The following is an 18,152-nucleotide window of genomic DNA, read 5'->3' on the forward strand; positions in this document are numbered from 1 at the left end:
AAAATTCCACGTGTTTTGAAAATAGGTTCATGAATTTCAAAATGTTTGTGAATTTTAAAAACTTCACGTGTTTTGAAGGAAGTGTTCATGAATTTAAGAAAAGTTAACGATTTGAAAAAAGGAAAAAATAATAAAGAGAAAAATAAATATAAAATGAAAAAAACCCCGATAGAAAACCGACCAAACAAAAATGAAAGAAATGAAAACCGGAGTCTGGAAGGCGTTGTTTTTTCTCAGCGTTACATTTGACGCGCCAAGCAGTAAGAGAAGCAAAAGTAGACATAGCAAATGATATGTCGAGGTTGGACACTACGGATGGAGATAAACCAGCAGGCCGGAGGTTCGAATCTCACTTCGGACACCTTTTTTGAATGTTAGAAGAAGGAAAACAAAGAGTAAATGGACCGATCCCAAGACGGAGGGGTGTGTGTGTGTGTTCGGTTTGTGGGTTTTCCTATAACCGGCACTAAGGATGCTAAATAATTGGCTGAATTAGTAGTGTTGTGATTGAGCGATCAAGGATGACGTGGGCTATATCCAATAAATGTGGAGCTCACATCATTGTGGGAGGCCTTAGGTGATTTAATTTTATTGTTTTCATCTCTCCTACTTAAAAAGAACACAAGGTTATGGCGTTCATCTCGTGCTTCGTCCAACATTAGGTACGTTCCCGTCCCTCTTTTCGTCTTGATTTTCTTTCCTTTCTATCTTTATTTGTTCTCATCGACTTTTCTTTGAAACCTTCTTAACTATTCGTCTTTTATTGACTTATCAAGTAAAATTATATTTCCTTTGGCAAGTCAATAAATTTCTGGCAAATAAGTGATTACTCGATAAACTATATTATGTAGTTGATATACCCAATTCTTCCAATTGACCGGAGTTTGAAAAGGCTAGAACCCCAAGCACTGCTAATAAATGGATACTTCAATTCTTTCAATTGACCTGAGTTCCTTTACAACGCATTGTGTGTCATGAGCTTGTTCAAGTACAAAATAATTATTTATAATCTTGTAGTCATGAGAGCTATCCATGACATATAGTTCATTGATTGCATCTGTTGTACAAAATTTAGCATTCAGTGCCTCCCAGCTGCTTCCTATCTTGTACATGCATGTACACATCACACAATAGTAAAAACACTCAAAATGCGTCCTACGAAGATAGGGCTTCCTAAAATTTTCTCTGATGAAGAGAGATCCCTCTAGCATGCCCGTACTAACGTGGAGACTTTGAGTGAAGTAAGACAGACCATGGACTTCACTTGCCGCCACTTAAAGTGCACATCGGTAAATTTATCAGCCCTCAGTTCATCAGGAAATCTAGCCATAGTTAACTTGGGAAGTTGCCTACAACTAGATTTTTGGATTGTTGGATAATTAGGAAATTTCATGATTATTTTCAAAATATAAATCATGATAAAAAATAATTATTAGCATGTACAACTCTAGAATAAAATATGATAAATACATCATGAACAACAGCATCGCACATACAACAGTAGCCATAATAAAAGATTGAATCAGATCATGAGACACATAGAGATTGGTAGTAGATGAACCGGTGGTGACTATTTATGAGGCGAGATTGTTGACGATGACGTTGGCAAAGACCGTTCAAACCAGACCTTAGTGACGATGGCACTCAACACCGCCTGGCCTTGGAGCTAGATGAACCATGGTGAAAACGTGAGCAGTCGCGTGAATCATTTCGCAAAAACTTAATCCGCCATCTCTTGGTGCAGAATCACGAGGATGAGAGATTCCGAAGACCTTCTCTCCCACTCGTCGATGCACGCCGGTGTTTGGGATGAGTAGACTATGATAGCCGTGCAAATATGGAGAGAAGGCAAAACCCTACCTCGTTTCAGTGAGTATTTGGCGATGACTAATAAGTCATATATAGAGAAGAGCCCAAGAGGTCTCTTGCCGCGATCACGATCTACACTAACTAGGTTCCCAACTTACCTTTCAAGAAACAATCAACTTATCTACCAATGAACCTGAAAATAAAACGACAAAAGGAACTTGTTGCTTCCTGCAAGGCCACAGACTCGATTTTGCTTGACCATGTCCATGCATGTCGCATGACCGCGCCCTTCGTCCCGTCCCATGCCCAACAAGGCAAGGCAAGGCGACGTGAGCACACGCATGTGGTGCTATCTTTTTCTCCTCATGTCAATCGCTAAGTGTAATGAGGAGAACCCACTATATAAGATGGTCTCACACCACCTCCATTAGTGCTAGGGGACTAAAGATTTGCAGCACCTCTTACCATTTATTCATGGGCCTTTGGGATTTGGTTTGGATTTTTTGAAAAATGCACATGGGCCAATCCTATTAATCTCTACTATTCAAAAAGAACGTAAGGTTTCATGTTTCATTTTTCCCACCACTTCTTCGTCCAACCTTCCTTGTATATGATAATCAATTACCTTAATTTACTTACCAAACTTCTCATCAAACTATATGGTAAATCACGGGCAAACTTTGATAAACATTATTTACACAATCAGATTAATACAAGTAGGTAATCACAAGCTAACATACTACTAGACTATCTAGATCCCGTTGTAACGCACATGCATATTTTTGTTGTGTCAATCTCTTTATCATTCAATGGATTTCTTTGATACTTCCATCGTAAATGTACCCGAAGGCGACAAGGACTGTCGATAAGCAACGACGAGCCAACGACACAGCACCATTGAGGCATTGAAAATTGCACCGTAGCATGTAGGGATGATTGACGAGATGTCTAGCATGGCTGTTACGGTCGTGGTGAGGCAAGGCGAGGGCCCATGTCAGTGTTGGAGCTCTAACAATCGATTGTTGGATCCCATGTATAGGTTCGACGGAGTGGCGGCCTCTGCTGGTATCCGCGCATGCAGGAGAAACACCATGCGGTGGACTGCTATATCCGGTCACACAGTCGGCGGCGAGTGGAGGTGGCTACTTGCCACACATGCAAAGCCCTAGTGATGGCACCGCGAAGCGATCAACTGAATGAGTGTGCCACTCCTCCCCTATATATAAGCATCTGTTGCGGGCTCAACACTTGGTCCTCGCACGGATCCTAAAGCCCAAATTCCGTTCGGCCTGGATTTGAGTCCGAGTATGATCACATCTGACTCGTGGAGTCAGATTCAGCCTCACAGGTTCCTCCTCTTAAGTGCGCGACCCCTTAGGTTCTAGTCGGCTTGGTCGCAGACCGGATCACCTCCTATAGACAATGAAGCTGGTTGGCGTACCTGTACAACATGTCACACTTTTGTTTCCTTTGCCATGTTGTCAGGCTCAAGGTGAGTTTGTCATCCTTGTGCTAGCCCGACCTCTTTCTCATTCCAGTGATGCCGACAACAAACCGGATTATCTCATAATCCTTCTCGCATAGCCATGCTTATCTTGGTCGGGCCACACAAGGGACCCAAAGTATATCTCTCCTGGTCGGAGGGGCAAATCCCATCTTGCTCGACCATGTCTCGCAGCATGGGTCTGGGCAAACCCGAAACCTACATTTGTAACTGTTGGGGAACGCAGTAATTTCAAAAAATTTCCTACGCACACGCAACATCATGGTGATGCATAGCAACGAGAGGGAGAGTATGATCTACGTACCCTTGTAGATCGCAACGGAAGTGTTGACACAACGTAGAGGAAGTAGTCGTACGTCTTCTTCCCGATCCGACCGATCCAAGCACCGTTACTCCGGCACCTCTGAGTTCTTAGCACACGTACAGCTCGATGACGCTCCCCGGGCTCCGATCCAGCAAAGCTTCGGGGATGAGTTCCGTCAGCACAACGGCGTGGTGATGATGATGATGTTACACCGACGCAGGGCTTCGCCTAAGCACTACAACGATATGACCGAGGTGGAATATGGTGGCAGGGGCACCGCACACGGCTAAGGAACGATCACGAGGTTCAACTTGTGTGTTCTAGGGTGCCCCCTGCCTCCGTATATAAAGGAGCCAAGGGGAGGGGCGGCCGGCCAAGGTGGGCGCGCCAAGAGGGAGTCCTACTCCCACCGGGAGTAGGACTCCTAGTTGGACAAGGAGAGAGAGGGGGGAAAGAGGAGGAAGAGAGGAAGGAAAGGAAAGGGGGGGGGCGCCGCCCCCCTTCCCTTGTCCTATTCGGACTAGGAAGGGGAGGGGCGCGCGGCCACCTCCTGCCTCTTTCCCTCTTCTTCCTCAAGGCCCATGTAGGCCCAATAAACCCCCGGGGGTTCCGGTAACCCCCCGGTACTCCGGAAAAATGCCGATTTCACCCGGAACGATTCCGATGTCCAAATATAGGCTTCCAATATATCGATCTTTATGTCTCGACCATTTCGAGACTCCTCGTCATGTCCGTGATCACATTCGGGACTCCGAACAAACTTCGGTACATCAAAATGCATAAACTCATAATAACTGTCATCGTAACTTTAAGCGTGCGGACCCTACGGTTCGAGAACAATGTAGACATGACCGAGACACGTCTCCGGTCAATAACCAATAGCGGGACCTGGATGCCCATATTGGCTCCTACATATTCTACGAAGATCTTTATCGGTCAGACCGCATAACAACATACGTTGTTCCCTTTGTCATCGGTATGTTACTTGCCCGAGATTCGATCGTCGGTATCTCAATACCTAGTTCAATCTCGTTACCAGCAAGTCTCTTTACTCGTTCCGTAATACATCATCTCACAACTAACATATTAGTTGTAATGCTTGCAAGGCTTATGTGATGTGCATTACCGAGAGGGCCCAGAGATACCTCTCCGACAATCGGAGTGACAAATCCTAATCTCGAAATACGCCAACCCAACATCTACCTTTGGAGACACCTGTAATGCTCCTTTATAATCACCCAGTTACGTTGTGACGTTTGGTAGCACCCAAAGTGTTCCTCCGGCAAACGGGAGTTGCATAATCTCATAGTCATAGGAACATGTATAAGTCATGAAGAAAGCAATAGCAACATACTAAACGATCGGGTGCTAAGCTAATGGAATGGGTCATGTCAATCAGATCATTCATCTAATGATGTGATCTCGTTAATCAGATAACAACTATTTTGTTCATGGTTAGGAAACATAACCATCTTTGATTAACGAGCTAGTCAAGTAGAGGCATACTAGTGACACTCTGTTTGTCTATGTATTCACACATGTATCATGTTTCCGGTTAATACAATTCTAGCATGAATAATAAACATTTATCATGATATAAGGAAATAAATAATAACTTTATTATTGCCTCTAGGGCATATTTCCTTCAGTCTCCCACTTGCACTAGAGTCAATAATCTAGATTACACAATAATGATTCTAACACCCATGGAGCCTTGGTGCTGATCATGTTTTGCTCGTGGAAGAGGCTTAGTCAACGGGTCTGTAACATTCAGATCTGTATGTATCTTGCAAATCTCTATGTCTCCCACCTGGACTAAATCCCGGATGGAATTGAAGCGTCTCTTGATGTGCTTGGTTCTCTTGTGAAATCTGGATTCCTTTGCCAAGGCAATTGCACCAGTATTGTCACAAAAGATTTTCATTGGACCCGATGCACTAGGTATGACACCTAGATCGGATATGAACTCCTTCATCCAGACTCCTTCATTTGCTGCTTCTGAAGCAGCTATGTATTCCGCTTCACATGTAGATCCCGCTACGACGCTTTGTTTAGAACTGCACCAACTTACAGCTCCACCGTTTAATGTAAACACGTATCCGGTTTGCGATTTAGAATCGTCCGGATCAGTGTCAAAGCTTGCATCAACGTAACCTTTTACGATGAGCTCTTTGTCACCTCCATATATGACAAAACATATCCTTAGTCCTTTTCAGGTATTTCAGGATGTTCTTGACCGCCGTCCAGTGATCCATTCCTGGATTACTTTGGTACCTCCCTGCTAAACTTATAGCAAGGCACACATCAGGTCTGGTACACAGCATTGCATACATGATAGAGCCTATGGCTGAAGCATAGGGAACATCTTTCATTTTCTCTCTATCTTCTGCAGTGGTCGGGCATTGAGTCTTACTCAACTTCACACCTTGTAACACAGGCAAGAACCCTTTCTTTGCTTGATCCATTTTGAACTTTTTCAAAATCTTGTCAAGGTATGTGCTTTGTGAAAGTCCAATTAGGCGTCTTGATCTATCTCTATAAATCTTTATGCCTAATATGTAAGCAGCTTCACCGAGGTCTTTCATTGAAAAACTCTTATTCAAGTATCCCTTTATGCTATCCAGAAATTCTATATCATTTCCAATCAGTAATATGTCATCCACATATAATATCAGAAATGCTACAGAGCTCCCACTCACTTTCTTGTAAATACAGGCTTCTCCAAAAGTCTGTATAAAACCAAATGCTTTGATCACACTATCAAAGCGTTTATTCCAACTCCGAGAGGCTTGCACCAGTCCATAAATGGATCGCTGGAGCTTGCACACTTTGTTAGCTCCCTTTGGATCGACAAAACCTTCTGGTTGCATCATATACAACTCTTCTTCCAGAAATCCATTCAGGAATGCAGTTTTGACATCCATCTGCCAAATTTCATAATCATAAAATGCGGCAATTGCTAACATGATTCGGACAGACTTAAGCATCGCTACGGGTGAGAAGGTCCACTCTGGTGCGGATCTCACTTTGGTTGATCTACGAGGTTCAGTAGTATCTTGATCTAAAGTTTCATGATCATCATCATTAGCTTCCTCTCTAATTGGTGTAGGTGTCACTGAAACAGTTTTCTGTGATGCACTACTTTCCAATAAGGGAGTAGGTACAGTTACCTCGTCAAGTTCTACTTTCCTCCCACTCACTTCTTTCGAGAGAAACTCCTTCTCCAGAAAGTTTCCGAATTTAGCAACAAAAGTCCTGCCTTCGGATCTGTGATAGAAGGTGTATCCAATAGTTTCCTTTGGATATCCTATGAAGACACATTTCTCCGATTTGGGTTCGAGCTTATCAGGTTGAAGCTTTTTCACATAAGCATCGCAGCCCCAAACTTTCAGAAACGAAAACTTTGGTTTCTTGCCAAACCACAGTTCATAAGGCGTCGTCTCAACGGATTTTGATGGTGCCCTATTTAACGTGAATGCGGCCGTCTCTAGAGCGTATCCCCAAAACGATAGCGGTAAATCAGTAAGAGACATCATAAATCGCACCATATCTAGTAAAGTACGATTACGACGTTCGGACACACCATTACGCTGTGGTGTTCCGGGTGGTGTGAGCTGCGAAACTATTCCGCATTGTTTCAAATGTACACCAAACTCGTAACTCAAATATTCTCCTCCACGATCAGATCGTAGAAACTTTATTTTCTTGTTACGATGATTTTCCACTTCACTCTAAAATTCTTTGAACTTTTCAAATGTTTCAGACTTATGTTTCATTAAGTAGATATACCCGTATCTGCTTAAATCATCTGTGAAGGTGAGAAAATAACGATATCCGCCACGAGCTTCAATATTCATCGGACCACATACATCTGTATGTATGATTTCCAACAAATCTGTTGCTCTCTCCATAGTACCGGAGAACGGTGTTTTAGTCATCTTGCCCATGAGGCACGGTTCGCAAGTACCAAGCGATTCATAATCAAGTGGTTCCAAAAGCCCATCAGTATGGAGTTTCTTCATGTGCTTTACACCGATATGACCTAAACGGCAGTGCCACAAATAAGTTGCACTATCATTATCAACTCTGCATCTTTTGGCTTCAACATTATGAATATGTGTATCACTACTCTCGAGATTCAATAAGAATAGACCACTCTTCAAGGGTGCATGACCATAAAAGATATTACTCATATAAATAGAACAACCATTATTCTCTGATTTAAATGAATAACCGTCTCGCATTAAACAAGATCCAGATATAATGTTCATGCTCAACGCTGGCACCAAATAACAATTATTTAGGTCTAATACTAATCCCGAAGGTAGATGTAGAGGTAGCGTGCCGACCGCGATCACATCGACTTTGGAACCGTTTCCCACGCGCATCGTCACCTCGTCCTTAGCCAATAGTCCCTGTTTCGAGTTGCAAATATTAGCAACAGAACCAGTATCAAATACCCAGGTGCTACTGTGAGCATTGGTAAGGTACACATCAATAACATGTATATCACATATACCTTTGTTCACCTTGCCATCCTTCTTATCCGCCAAATACTTGGGGCAGTTCCGCTTCCAGTGACCAGTCTGCTTGCAGTAGAAGCACTCAGTTTCAGGCTTAGGTCCAGACTTGGGTTTCTTCTCTTGAGCAGCAACTTGCTTGTCGTTCTTCTTGAAGTTCCCCTTCTTCTTCCCTTTGCCCTTTTTATTAAAACTAGTGGTCTTATTGACCATCAACACTTGATGCTCCTTCTTGATTTCTACCTCCGCAGCTTTCAGCATTGCGAAGAGCTCGGGAATAGTCTTGTTCATCCCTTGCATATTATAGTTCATCACGAAGCTCTTGTAGCTTGGTGGCAGTAATTGGAGAATTATGTCAATGACGCAATCATCTGGAAGATTAACTCCCAATTGAATCAAGTGATTATTATACCCAGACATTTTGAGTATATGCTCACTGACAGAACTGTTCTCCTCCATCTTGCAGCTGTAGAACTTATTGGAGACTTCATATCTCTCAATTCGGGCATTTGCTTGAAATATTAACTTCAACTCCTGAAACATCTCATATGCTCCATGACGTTCAAAACGTCGTTGAAGTCCCGATTCTAAGCCGTAAAGCATGGCACACTGAACTATCAAGTAGTCATCAGCTTTACTCTGCCAGACGTTCATAACATCTGGTGTTGCTCCAGCAGCAGGCCTGGCACCCAGCGGTGCTTCCAGGACGTAATTCTTCTGTGCAGCAATGAGGATAATCCTCAAGTTACGGACCCAGTCCGTGTAATTGCTACCATCATCTTTCAACTTTGCTTTCTCAAGGAACGCATTAAAATTCAACGGAACAACAGCACGAGCCATCTATCTACAATCAACATAAACAAGCAAGATACTATCAGGGACTAAGTTCATGATAAATTTAAGTTCAATTAATCATATTACTTAAGAACTCCCACTTAGATAGACATCCCTCTAATCTTCTAAGTGATCACGTGATCCAAATCAACTAAACCATGTCCGATCATCACGTGAGATGGAGTAGTTTCATTGGTGAACATCACTATGTTGATCATATCTACTATATGATTAATGCTCGACCTTTCGGTCTCCATGTTCCGAGGCCATATCTGTATATGCTTGGCTCGTCAAGTATAACCTGAGTATTCCGCGTGTGCAACTGTTTTGCACCCGTTGTATTTGAATGTAGAGCCTATCACACCCGATCATCACGTGGTGTATCAGCACGAAGAACTTTCGCAACGGTGCATACTCAGGGAGAACACTTCTTGATAATTTAGTAAGAGATCATCTTATAATGCTACCGTCAATCAAAGCAAGATAAGATGCATAAAAGATAAACATCACATGCAATCAATATAAGTGATATGATATGGCCATCATCATCTTGTGCCTGTGATCTCCATCTCCGAAGCACCGTCATGATCACCATCGTCATCGGCGCGACACCTTGATCTCCATCGCAGCATCGTTGTCGTCTCGCCAATCTTATGCTTCCACGACTATCACTACCGCTTAGTAATAAAGTAAAGCATTACATCGCGATTGCATTGCATACAATAAAGTGACAACCATATGGCTCCTGCCAGTTGCCGATAACTCGGTTACAAAACATGATCATCTCATACAATAAAATTTAGCATCATGTCTTGGCCATATCACATCACAACATGCCCTGCAAAAACAAGTTAGACGTCCTCTACTTTGTTGTTGCAAGTTTTACGTGGCTGCTACGGGCTTAAGTAAGAACCAATCTCACCTACGCATCAAAACCACAATGATAGTTTGTCAATTTGACTCTGTTTTAACCTTCGCAAGGACCGCGAGTAGCCACACTTGGTTCAACTAAAGTTGGAGAGACTGTCGCCCGCAAGCCACCTATGTGCAAAGCACGTCGGGAGAACCGGTCTCGCGTAAGCGTACGCGTAATGTCGGTCCGGGTCGTCTCGTCCAACAATACCGCCGAACCAAAGTATGACATGCTGGTAGGCAGTATGACTTATATCGCCCACAACTCACTTGTGTTCTACTCGTGCATATAACATCAAACCATAAAACCTAGGCTCGGATGCCACTGTTGGGGAACGCAGTAATTTCAAAAAAATTCCTACGCACACGCAAGATCATGGTGATGCATAGCAACGAGAGGGGAGAGTATGATCTACGTACCCTTGTAGATCGCAACGGAAGTGTTGACACAACATAGAGGAAGTAGTCGTACGTCTTCTTCCCGATCCGACCGATCCAAGCACCGTTACTCCGGCACCTCCGAGTTCTTAGCACACGTACAACTCGATGACGCTCCCCGGACTCCGATCCAGCAAAGCTTCGAGGATGAGTTCCGTCAGCACAACAGCGTGGTGATGATGATGATGTTACACCGACGTAGGGCTTCGCCTAAGCACTACAACGATATGACCGAGGTGGAATATGGTGGCAGGGGGCACCGCACACGGCTAAGGAACGATCACGAGGATCAACTTGTGTGTTCTAGGGTGCCCCCTGCCTCCGTATATAAAGGAGCCAAGGGGAGGGGCGGCCGGCCAAGGTGGGCGCGCCAAGAGGGAGTCCTACTCCCACCGGGAGTAGGACTCCTAGTTGGACAAGGAGAGAGAGGGGGGAAAGAGGAGGAAGAGAGGAAGGAAAGGAAAGGGGGGGCGCCGCCCCCCTTCCCTTGTCCTATTCGGACTAGGAAGGGGAGGGGCGTGCGGCCACCTCCTGCCTCTTTCCCTCTTCTTCCTCAAGGCCCATGTAGGCCCAATAAACCCCCGGGGGGGTTCCGGTAACCCCCCGGTACTCCGGAAAAATGCCGATTTCACCCGGAACGATTCCGATGTCCAAATATATGCTTCCAATATATCGATCTTTATGTCTCGACCATTTCGAGACTCCTCGTCATGTCCGTGATCACATCCGGGACTCCGAACAAACTTCGGTACATCAAAATGCATAAACTCATAATAACTGTTATCGTAACTTTAAGCGTGCGGACCCTACGGTTCGAGAACAATGTAGACATGACCGAGACACGTCTCCGGTCAATAACCAATAGCGGGACCTGGATGCCCATATTGGCTCCTACATATTCTACGAAGATCTTTATCGGTCAGACCGCATAACAACATACGTTGTTCCCTTTGTCATCGGTATGTTACTTGCCAGAGATTCGATCGTTGGTATCTCAATACCTAGTTCAATCTCGTTACCGGCAAGTCTCTTTACTCGTTCCGTAATACATCATCTCACAACTAACATATTAGTTGTAATGCTTGCAAGGCTTATGTGATGTGCATTATCGAGAGGGCCCAGAGATACCTCTCCGACAATCGGAGTGACAAATCCTAATCTCGAAATACGCCAACCCAACATCTACCTTTGGAGACACCTGTAATGCTCCTTTATAATCACCCAGTTACGTTGTGACGTTTGGTAGCACCCAAAGTGTTCCTCCGGCAAACGGGAGTTGCATAATCTCATAGTCATAGGAACATGTATAAGTCATGAAGAAAGCAATAGCAACATACTAAACGATCGGGTGCTAAGCTAATGGAATGGGTCATGTCAATCAGATCATTCATCTAATGATGTGATCTCGTTAATCAAATAACAACTCTTTTGTTCATGGTTAGGAAACATAACCATCTTTGATTAACGAGCTAGTCAAGTAGAGGCATACTAGTGACACTCTGTTTGTCTATGTATTCACACATGTATCATGTTTCCGGTTAATACAATTCTAGCATGAATAATAAACATTTATCATGATATAAGGAAATAAATAATAACTTTATTATTGCCTCTAGGGCATATTTCCTTCAGTAACTACCCAGTCACTGTGTAGCATTTGGTCGACCCAAAGCAGGCCTGTCACCATCCCGAGTACATGCGCCAGCTCAGGTCTTAGGACATAGAACATATGCTATACTAGAGACTCATAGATGACCTATCGCTGCATCTCATAGTCGGATATGTTCAACTCAGACCTTATCTCGACTTGGATCCGACTATGTTGAATCCGACCAGATCCTTCCGAGTCCATAATATCCGGCTAGCATTCAATGCTCCATGGCTAGTGAGACCGAGCCATCCACCGTGTCATATGCTAGTCTAGTTGGCTGCGAGTCTACACAACACTTTCGACCAGGGACCTTTTAGGGCAGTCATCATACAATGCATAGTCCCGTAAACAAGTCACGCACTTGCTGATACACATCATTGATAATGCCCAAAGACTATCTTTATTCATAAACACATAGGAATCTCCAACATGAACTTCCGTACCTCGCATGTTCTCCATGATCCAGGACAAGGCGCGCAACTATGCTCATGTTGGTGCTATATGACTACGCAACCCGCTGCCCGAGACGTAGCCTTCTAGTGTCAGGAGGCATTCCTTACACCCGTGTCCGCACCTTGACTTTCATATTTGTGACACATATGTGTACGTGCTTGTATGAGGTCTTCTAACATCATTGTACTTCACTCTATCTATCAATAAAATGATACACAAGTCTTTTGTGTATTTGGGAAAAAGGAGTTGACATGAAGGCCTCAAAGATGCCATCCTGGGCCACTTCCTAGCGCCATGCAGACCACGGAGTTGATTTTTGCCTAACTAACTGGTCTACAAAGAACTAAAGTCAGATCCTAAAGAGATACCCTACCACCAAAAAATTCAATCTCCTCTCCCCTCATCCTCCGGTCGACGCTCTGGCACCCAGAGGTGGAGGGGAAGGGATCATCTTCTTTCGTCCTTTATGTGGTAAATTTTTGAGTCAAGGTGGCGGTGCTCCAAGGTGATGGCGGTGTCATCTCGAGTAAAGTCTTTAGGATCCAATCATGTCTCGATGAAGCTTGGTGTGGTGTTGCTGAGGAGAGCCAGAAGTTTTTGTCCTCATTGTTCTTCATGGATAATGGGTTGGTTATTTCTGTCATCCATCGACATATTCCATGTGCATCGTCAACGACAACATCGTCTCCTTCAACAACCTCCTTTTTCAAGCCTTTGCGAGTAAAGTCGTCGGCTTGGTCTGGAGATACTAGCACGATTATCTGTCTAGATCGTGGTGAGCCCCACCCACACCGATATGCTTGGCATGATTGCCAATCTCTGTCATACGCGGTAGTCTACTATTGTGGAAATTCAATGATATTTGTTTCTCTATAGGCCTTTACATGTGCTTCAGTGGTTGGATTCATCGCTATTGTCCATTATTGGCATGAGCTACAGCGGTGTAACGACGACATGGCTATTTATGGCTTTGTAAAGAATTTGGAGGCATGTAGTCGTAGTCATAGTCTTCCCTTTGTTTAGGGTGCTTTCCATGTTTATGGGTGGTTTTCATATATCTGATTCATTTGGAGCAGTTTTCTAACTGACTCATTGACATGAGAGATTGGATGCGAAAAAGGTCACTGGCAAACGACCATTATACAATGGAACCTGGCACTATTGTTTGCCCTAAGGGTCAACCCACCTTTCTAGAGAAACAGACACATAACATCACAACATTACGCAATTTCAAGATAAGAAAGTGGAGAATGCACTCTCCATTGCCCAAAGGAAAGTGGGGGTGTGGAGGTATATTCAGAGTTCTGTTAATCTAATATAAATCAGATATATTTTAAAGAAAGGGCTATGAAATAGACATGCACAGAATGGAATCTGCCGCTAAGAGCATCTACAGTCGGGCTCCGCAAACCCACTATACTTCCAGGCGGACGACCGGTCACTAATCGGTAAAAATTGACCCAAGCGGCCGCCTCACCATTCACAAACGCCTGGGCTAATCGACATCCCTCATATCCATCACAAATCTGGGACGGATATGGGGAGGCATGGGTAAGTCCGAGCACGTCCGCCACGTCGGATCCTTCCCACATTGGTCCACCCGACCCCATTTATATTCATCCGTGTCCACTCCCCGACCAAACAATACCTAGTCCACTCTGGTCCGGCCCAAAGCTCACTTCTGGCGATCTCCAGCCCTCTTAGGCATGGTGGGCAACAGATCTGACTCCGGCCACTTCTGATCTACCGACTGGGTGTCGTCCCACATGGGCCGGAGGAGGCTATGTCCGTCCGCATGGCCCTCCACCGCTCCAAATAAGGGTGCGCCTGATCGACGTCGGAATCTGTCCGGCACGAATCCATTGCGTCGGCGCAACTGGCGCTCAGATCCGCCGGGGCTAGAGGCTCTAGGTTTGTCTGTCGCCCCTTCTTCGGTCCAAAGGAGTACGAGTGTTACAGGGACCGGGTACCCATTGTAACAAGCAGAGGGCACGGGAGCACGAGGCCTGCCTCGCTGACGATGTGATGGAGGCGGAGGCAGCGGCACGCGCTGCTGCAGAAGAGGAAGCAATTCGTGCCGGAATCCTCCAAAAGCGGCAGAGAAGGAACACGCGCACCCACACCCGAAAGCAAGCGTGGGCGGTCCGTGCCATGGATGGACTGCCCCCAAGAGAGGAGAATGGGGACATTGACGGGGCGGACAGCTCCGGCAAGGAGTGGATCCGGCTTGATCCATATTGCATCTTCCAGTGCTACTTCCGCAACAAAGACGCCATGAGCAGCAATATCAACCGTGGATGATCTTTGTGGATATTTTAGTATGTACGTAGAACATGCCAAATATTGGTAATCCGGTGGCATGTATTGATGTAGTAGCCAGACGTCCGGCTGTATCGAAAGTTGACGGGGCATGTGTAATATGGATTTGAGGTTTGCTAATTGAGGTATCCAGGCGTGTGTGGAAACAAAAATTTAAGATGTGACCGGTCACTGTCCGCGGATGTTTGAGGGGCCGGATTTGTTATGCGTGACGGTAGATGCTCTTACATAATTTATCTACTAGTCTACTTGCAATTTTAGATTGCTTTAATCATATTTTTATTCGAATTTTGATTGCTTCATGTCATACTTCTAGCATCATCTGTAAGCCCTTTAGAATTGTTCTAGGGGTTGCTAAACCGGATTGTTAATATTGTGCATGGTAATTAAAACGCCAAAATGGTCTCCACCAAAACTAGTACTTACTGTTATAATTTTCATCGAAAGATCGAACACTCGTATCTTGATGACGTTGCTGATGTCCCTGGCAAAGCAAGGCCATGCAGTTTCAGCCTAAACATCCGCTGAACTATACCGAGTATATATATTCATATCATTACCATCACTAATTCACTACTCACTGCTAGTAGGGCAAATAATTAACACACCGAGCAAATATGTAACACTTCTGGATTGGATTAAACATGGCGCACGTCCACAAGGAGTATTGCTAATTTTCCTGATGCTCTCTCATCGATCAGCTCCAGAACCACGCCCAGTACTTGCGCTGCGCCTCCTCCTCCTCTTCCTCCTCCCCTTGTTGGACGCTCCCGCGCTCCGCGGCCGCGACGTCGAGCATGGCGTACTCCGGGAGGAAGAGGGCGCAGCTGTTCAGCTCGCCGCTGACCGCTCCGGCGCAGTCGTCGTCTGAGGACGACGGAGGTGAGCGCGCGTCGGCCAGGTAAGAGTTGGACTCCGGGCTGTCGTTGGCTCCCCCGGCGAAACCGGCCAGCAGCAGCCCCGCCGCGCCATCGCAGGCGGCGTAGCCTTCTTTCAGTTCAACGGCTGGGACACCGGCATCTGCCGTGCCTGACACGGCGGTTCGCTCCTCTAGCTCCGACGACTCCTTGGCTTGCAGTTTCTCGGTCAGTGATGTCACCTGCAAGCGCGCATGCGCGGTCATTATCAAGGTGACAAGGCCTTGTCTGAATTCGTGTGATTTGGGACAACCGTGACAGTGATTTAGAGGATTTGCTAAGCATTGGAGATTAGTCAGTCGATTGGGCACTTTACTAGGTGTACTAGATTCTTATCCTACTATACTGTTTTGTGACCCTACTCATGAATCCGCATTCTATTTACAGAGAATAATTCTCCCAAAGACAATCGAATCTTCACCATTCAAACAAATATTCGCAGAGGAAATATTTTGATTGACTAAAATATGAAATTAATTTGACCAGGATTGAACTTAATTAAGCAATGAGCTGGCGGTGGCCGGATTGATGATCACCTGCGATCGTAGTCGGTGGTTGTCGGCGAGGAGCGCGTCGCGTCCGGCGAGCAGCTCGTCGTGGGCGGCCCTGAGAGCATCGAAGTCCTGCTCGAGCTGCTTCGCCTTCCAGCGCGCGCGGCGGTTCTGGAACCACACGGCCACCTGCCGCGGCGCGATTCCCAGCCGCCGCGCCAGCTCGCTCTTCCGCTCCGGCTCCAGCTTCCGCTTCTCCTCCTCGAAGCTCCGCTCCAGCGCGCGCACCTGCTCCGCCGTCAGCCGGCGCTTCCTCTCGGGCGCGTGCTCGTCGAGGCCGTAGTACCCGTACATCTCCTCGTCCATCTGGAGCTCCTCGTCCACCGTTGTCAAGAACGGCCTCTTACGCCGCCCGTCCTCCACGCCGGCCACCACCGGCGAGCCTGCAAATACTCAAGCGTGTAAGTGCAATCAAGTAGAGAATTCCAAGAACGAACGCCAAAGATACCGATCCATACCTCCAAGGAAGCTCCCACTGCCGCCAAAGAGCATCATCTGACCTCCTCCGCCGCCGGCAGCGCGGCACGGCGCGGCCGAACCGAAAATGAGGCGGCCGGATTCCATAGAAAACTCTATCAAGAACCAAAGAAGAAGACCCTATCTTGCGGCACTAAAATTATTACATATACGTGTGCGCACCACGCGCTCCCCCGCCTCCTTTTGAAACACGGAGGCGATCGACCGGCGGGCCGGAGCTTGCTTGATTAGAAGGAGGAGGCGGCGGCGGCCGGGAACTTGTGGCGGTAGAAGCTGGTGCTCCACAGCATGCGCGTCGACGTCTTCATGGGGTACAGAGAGAACCCCATCTCTCCAGCCACCGCCGGAGAAGAACACGGGATTCTGTCAGGCCAAGTTTGCGCGATGCACGGTGGCCGGAGAAGCTGACCGGCGGTGGTAGATGGACTGGACTGTAAATAAGCTTTTGGGGTTTGTTATATTTTGCACTCCTAATTGGGGATTAGGGACATTGCGGGTAAAGTTTTGGAGTGTAAAGGAGGAAGCATTATATAGGCCCAAGGGGTGGTGTGAATTTACAGAAATGTCCTGAATTTGGTTAGAGTGGCAGCTTTGTCTCCTAATTGGGGGATTAGAGTATCTTTATTACTATGACATTTAGTCTCTTTAAGATAACTTATTTATATTTAGGTTCTCTTTTTATTAACCACAATTGGTATTCCACCTAGTCATATGTGATCATCATTTTACACGCTGAGACCCTAATAAAAATAGCAAAAGAATATTTTTGGATGACCTCATCGAGATGGTGCTCCTGAAATTCCATTAAGGACAGAGTTGGCCCGGTTTATACCAAAAAATTCACAATATTATGATTAATAGGGGATAGCCCTGCAAAAATAGAACCTGACTCGGATGTGAGCAACTCCTAACCAAAATTAGAGTTCTTCACACCAAATGCAAACCAACGACCTTAGGTCCAAAGAGTCATACCAGGTGTGAAGAATCTCTTCAACAACACCTCTGAAGAGTAAATGACGCTCGTGAGTGTCAACATGAACGTCACCACCCCATCGGAGAAAGTTTTCTCCCAGAGCGCCTGGCACCACCACCAAACTCGCGGGGGGGGGGGGGGGGGGTGATGCCACACCACCTGCCAGTCATGATCTAGTTTCAAGGTGAACTCTTCGATAACGTCTCCAAAAAGGTGAAAGACATCCATGGTCTCTTTCATCGCTAGTAATGAGCTTCGTATGCCAAGACTTTCTCTTAGAGCCCGGTAACCCTCCACCACGATGATCCTCTTGGAAGGAGGCTCAACTGCCGATGAGCTCCAAACTAGCCGTAAAGACAACCAAGTCTGGATGTTAGTGGCAAACCACAATAAGTGGATCAGAGAGCCTACTACCACCACAACACCTCTCCACTGGCACCACATGTGTCACAACAACAATGAGGACAACTTCCCGTGAGGCCACCCTCAT

The 18,152-nt window shown here is 45.9% G+C and overlaps 1 protein-coding gene across 1 annotated transcript; it reads right to left on the reverse strand.

Annotated features, from left to right (window-relative positions):
* Positions 1–15,149: 15,149 nt before the first annotated feature.
* On the reverse strand, positions 15,150–17,197 carry LOC125509225 (homeobox-leucine zipper protein HOX16). Its single transcript, XM_048674147.2, has 3 exons — positions 16,671–17,197; positions 16,198–16,595; positions 15,150–15,843 (listed from the first exon to the last, which is right to left on the reverse strand). The coding sequence occupies exons 1-3, from the start codon at positions 16,774–16,776 to the stop codon at positions 15,442–15,444; spliced, it is 906 nt and encodes a 301-aa protein (XP_048530104.2). The 5' UTR covers positions 16,777–17,197; the 3' UTR covers positions 15,150–15,441.
* Positions 17,198–18,152: the final 955 nt, after the last annotated feature.

The sequence above is a fragment of the Triticum urartu genome, chromosome 5A, assembly GCF_056163025.1.
Source record: "Triticum urartu cultivar PI428250 chromosome 5A, HENAU_Tu73, whole genome shotgun sequence".
Taxonomy (NCBI): domain Eukaryota; kingdom Viridiplantae; phylum Streptophyta; class Magnoliopsida; order Poales; family Poaceae; genus Triticum; species Triticum urartu.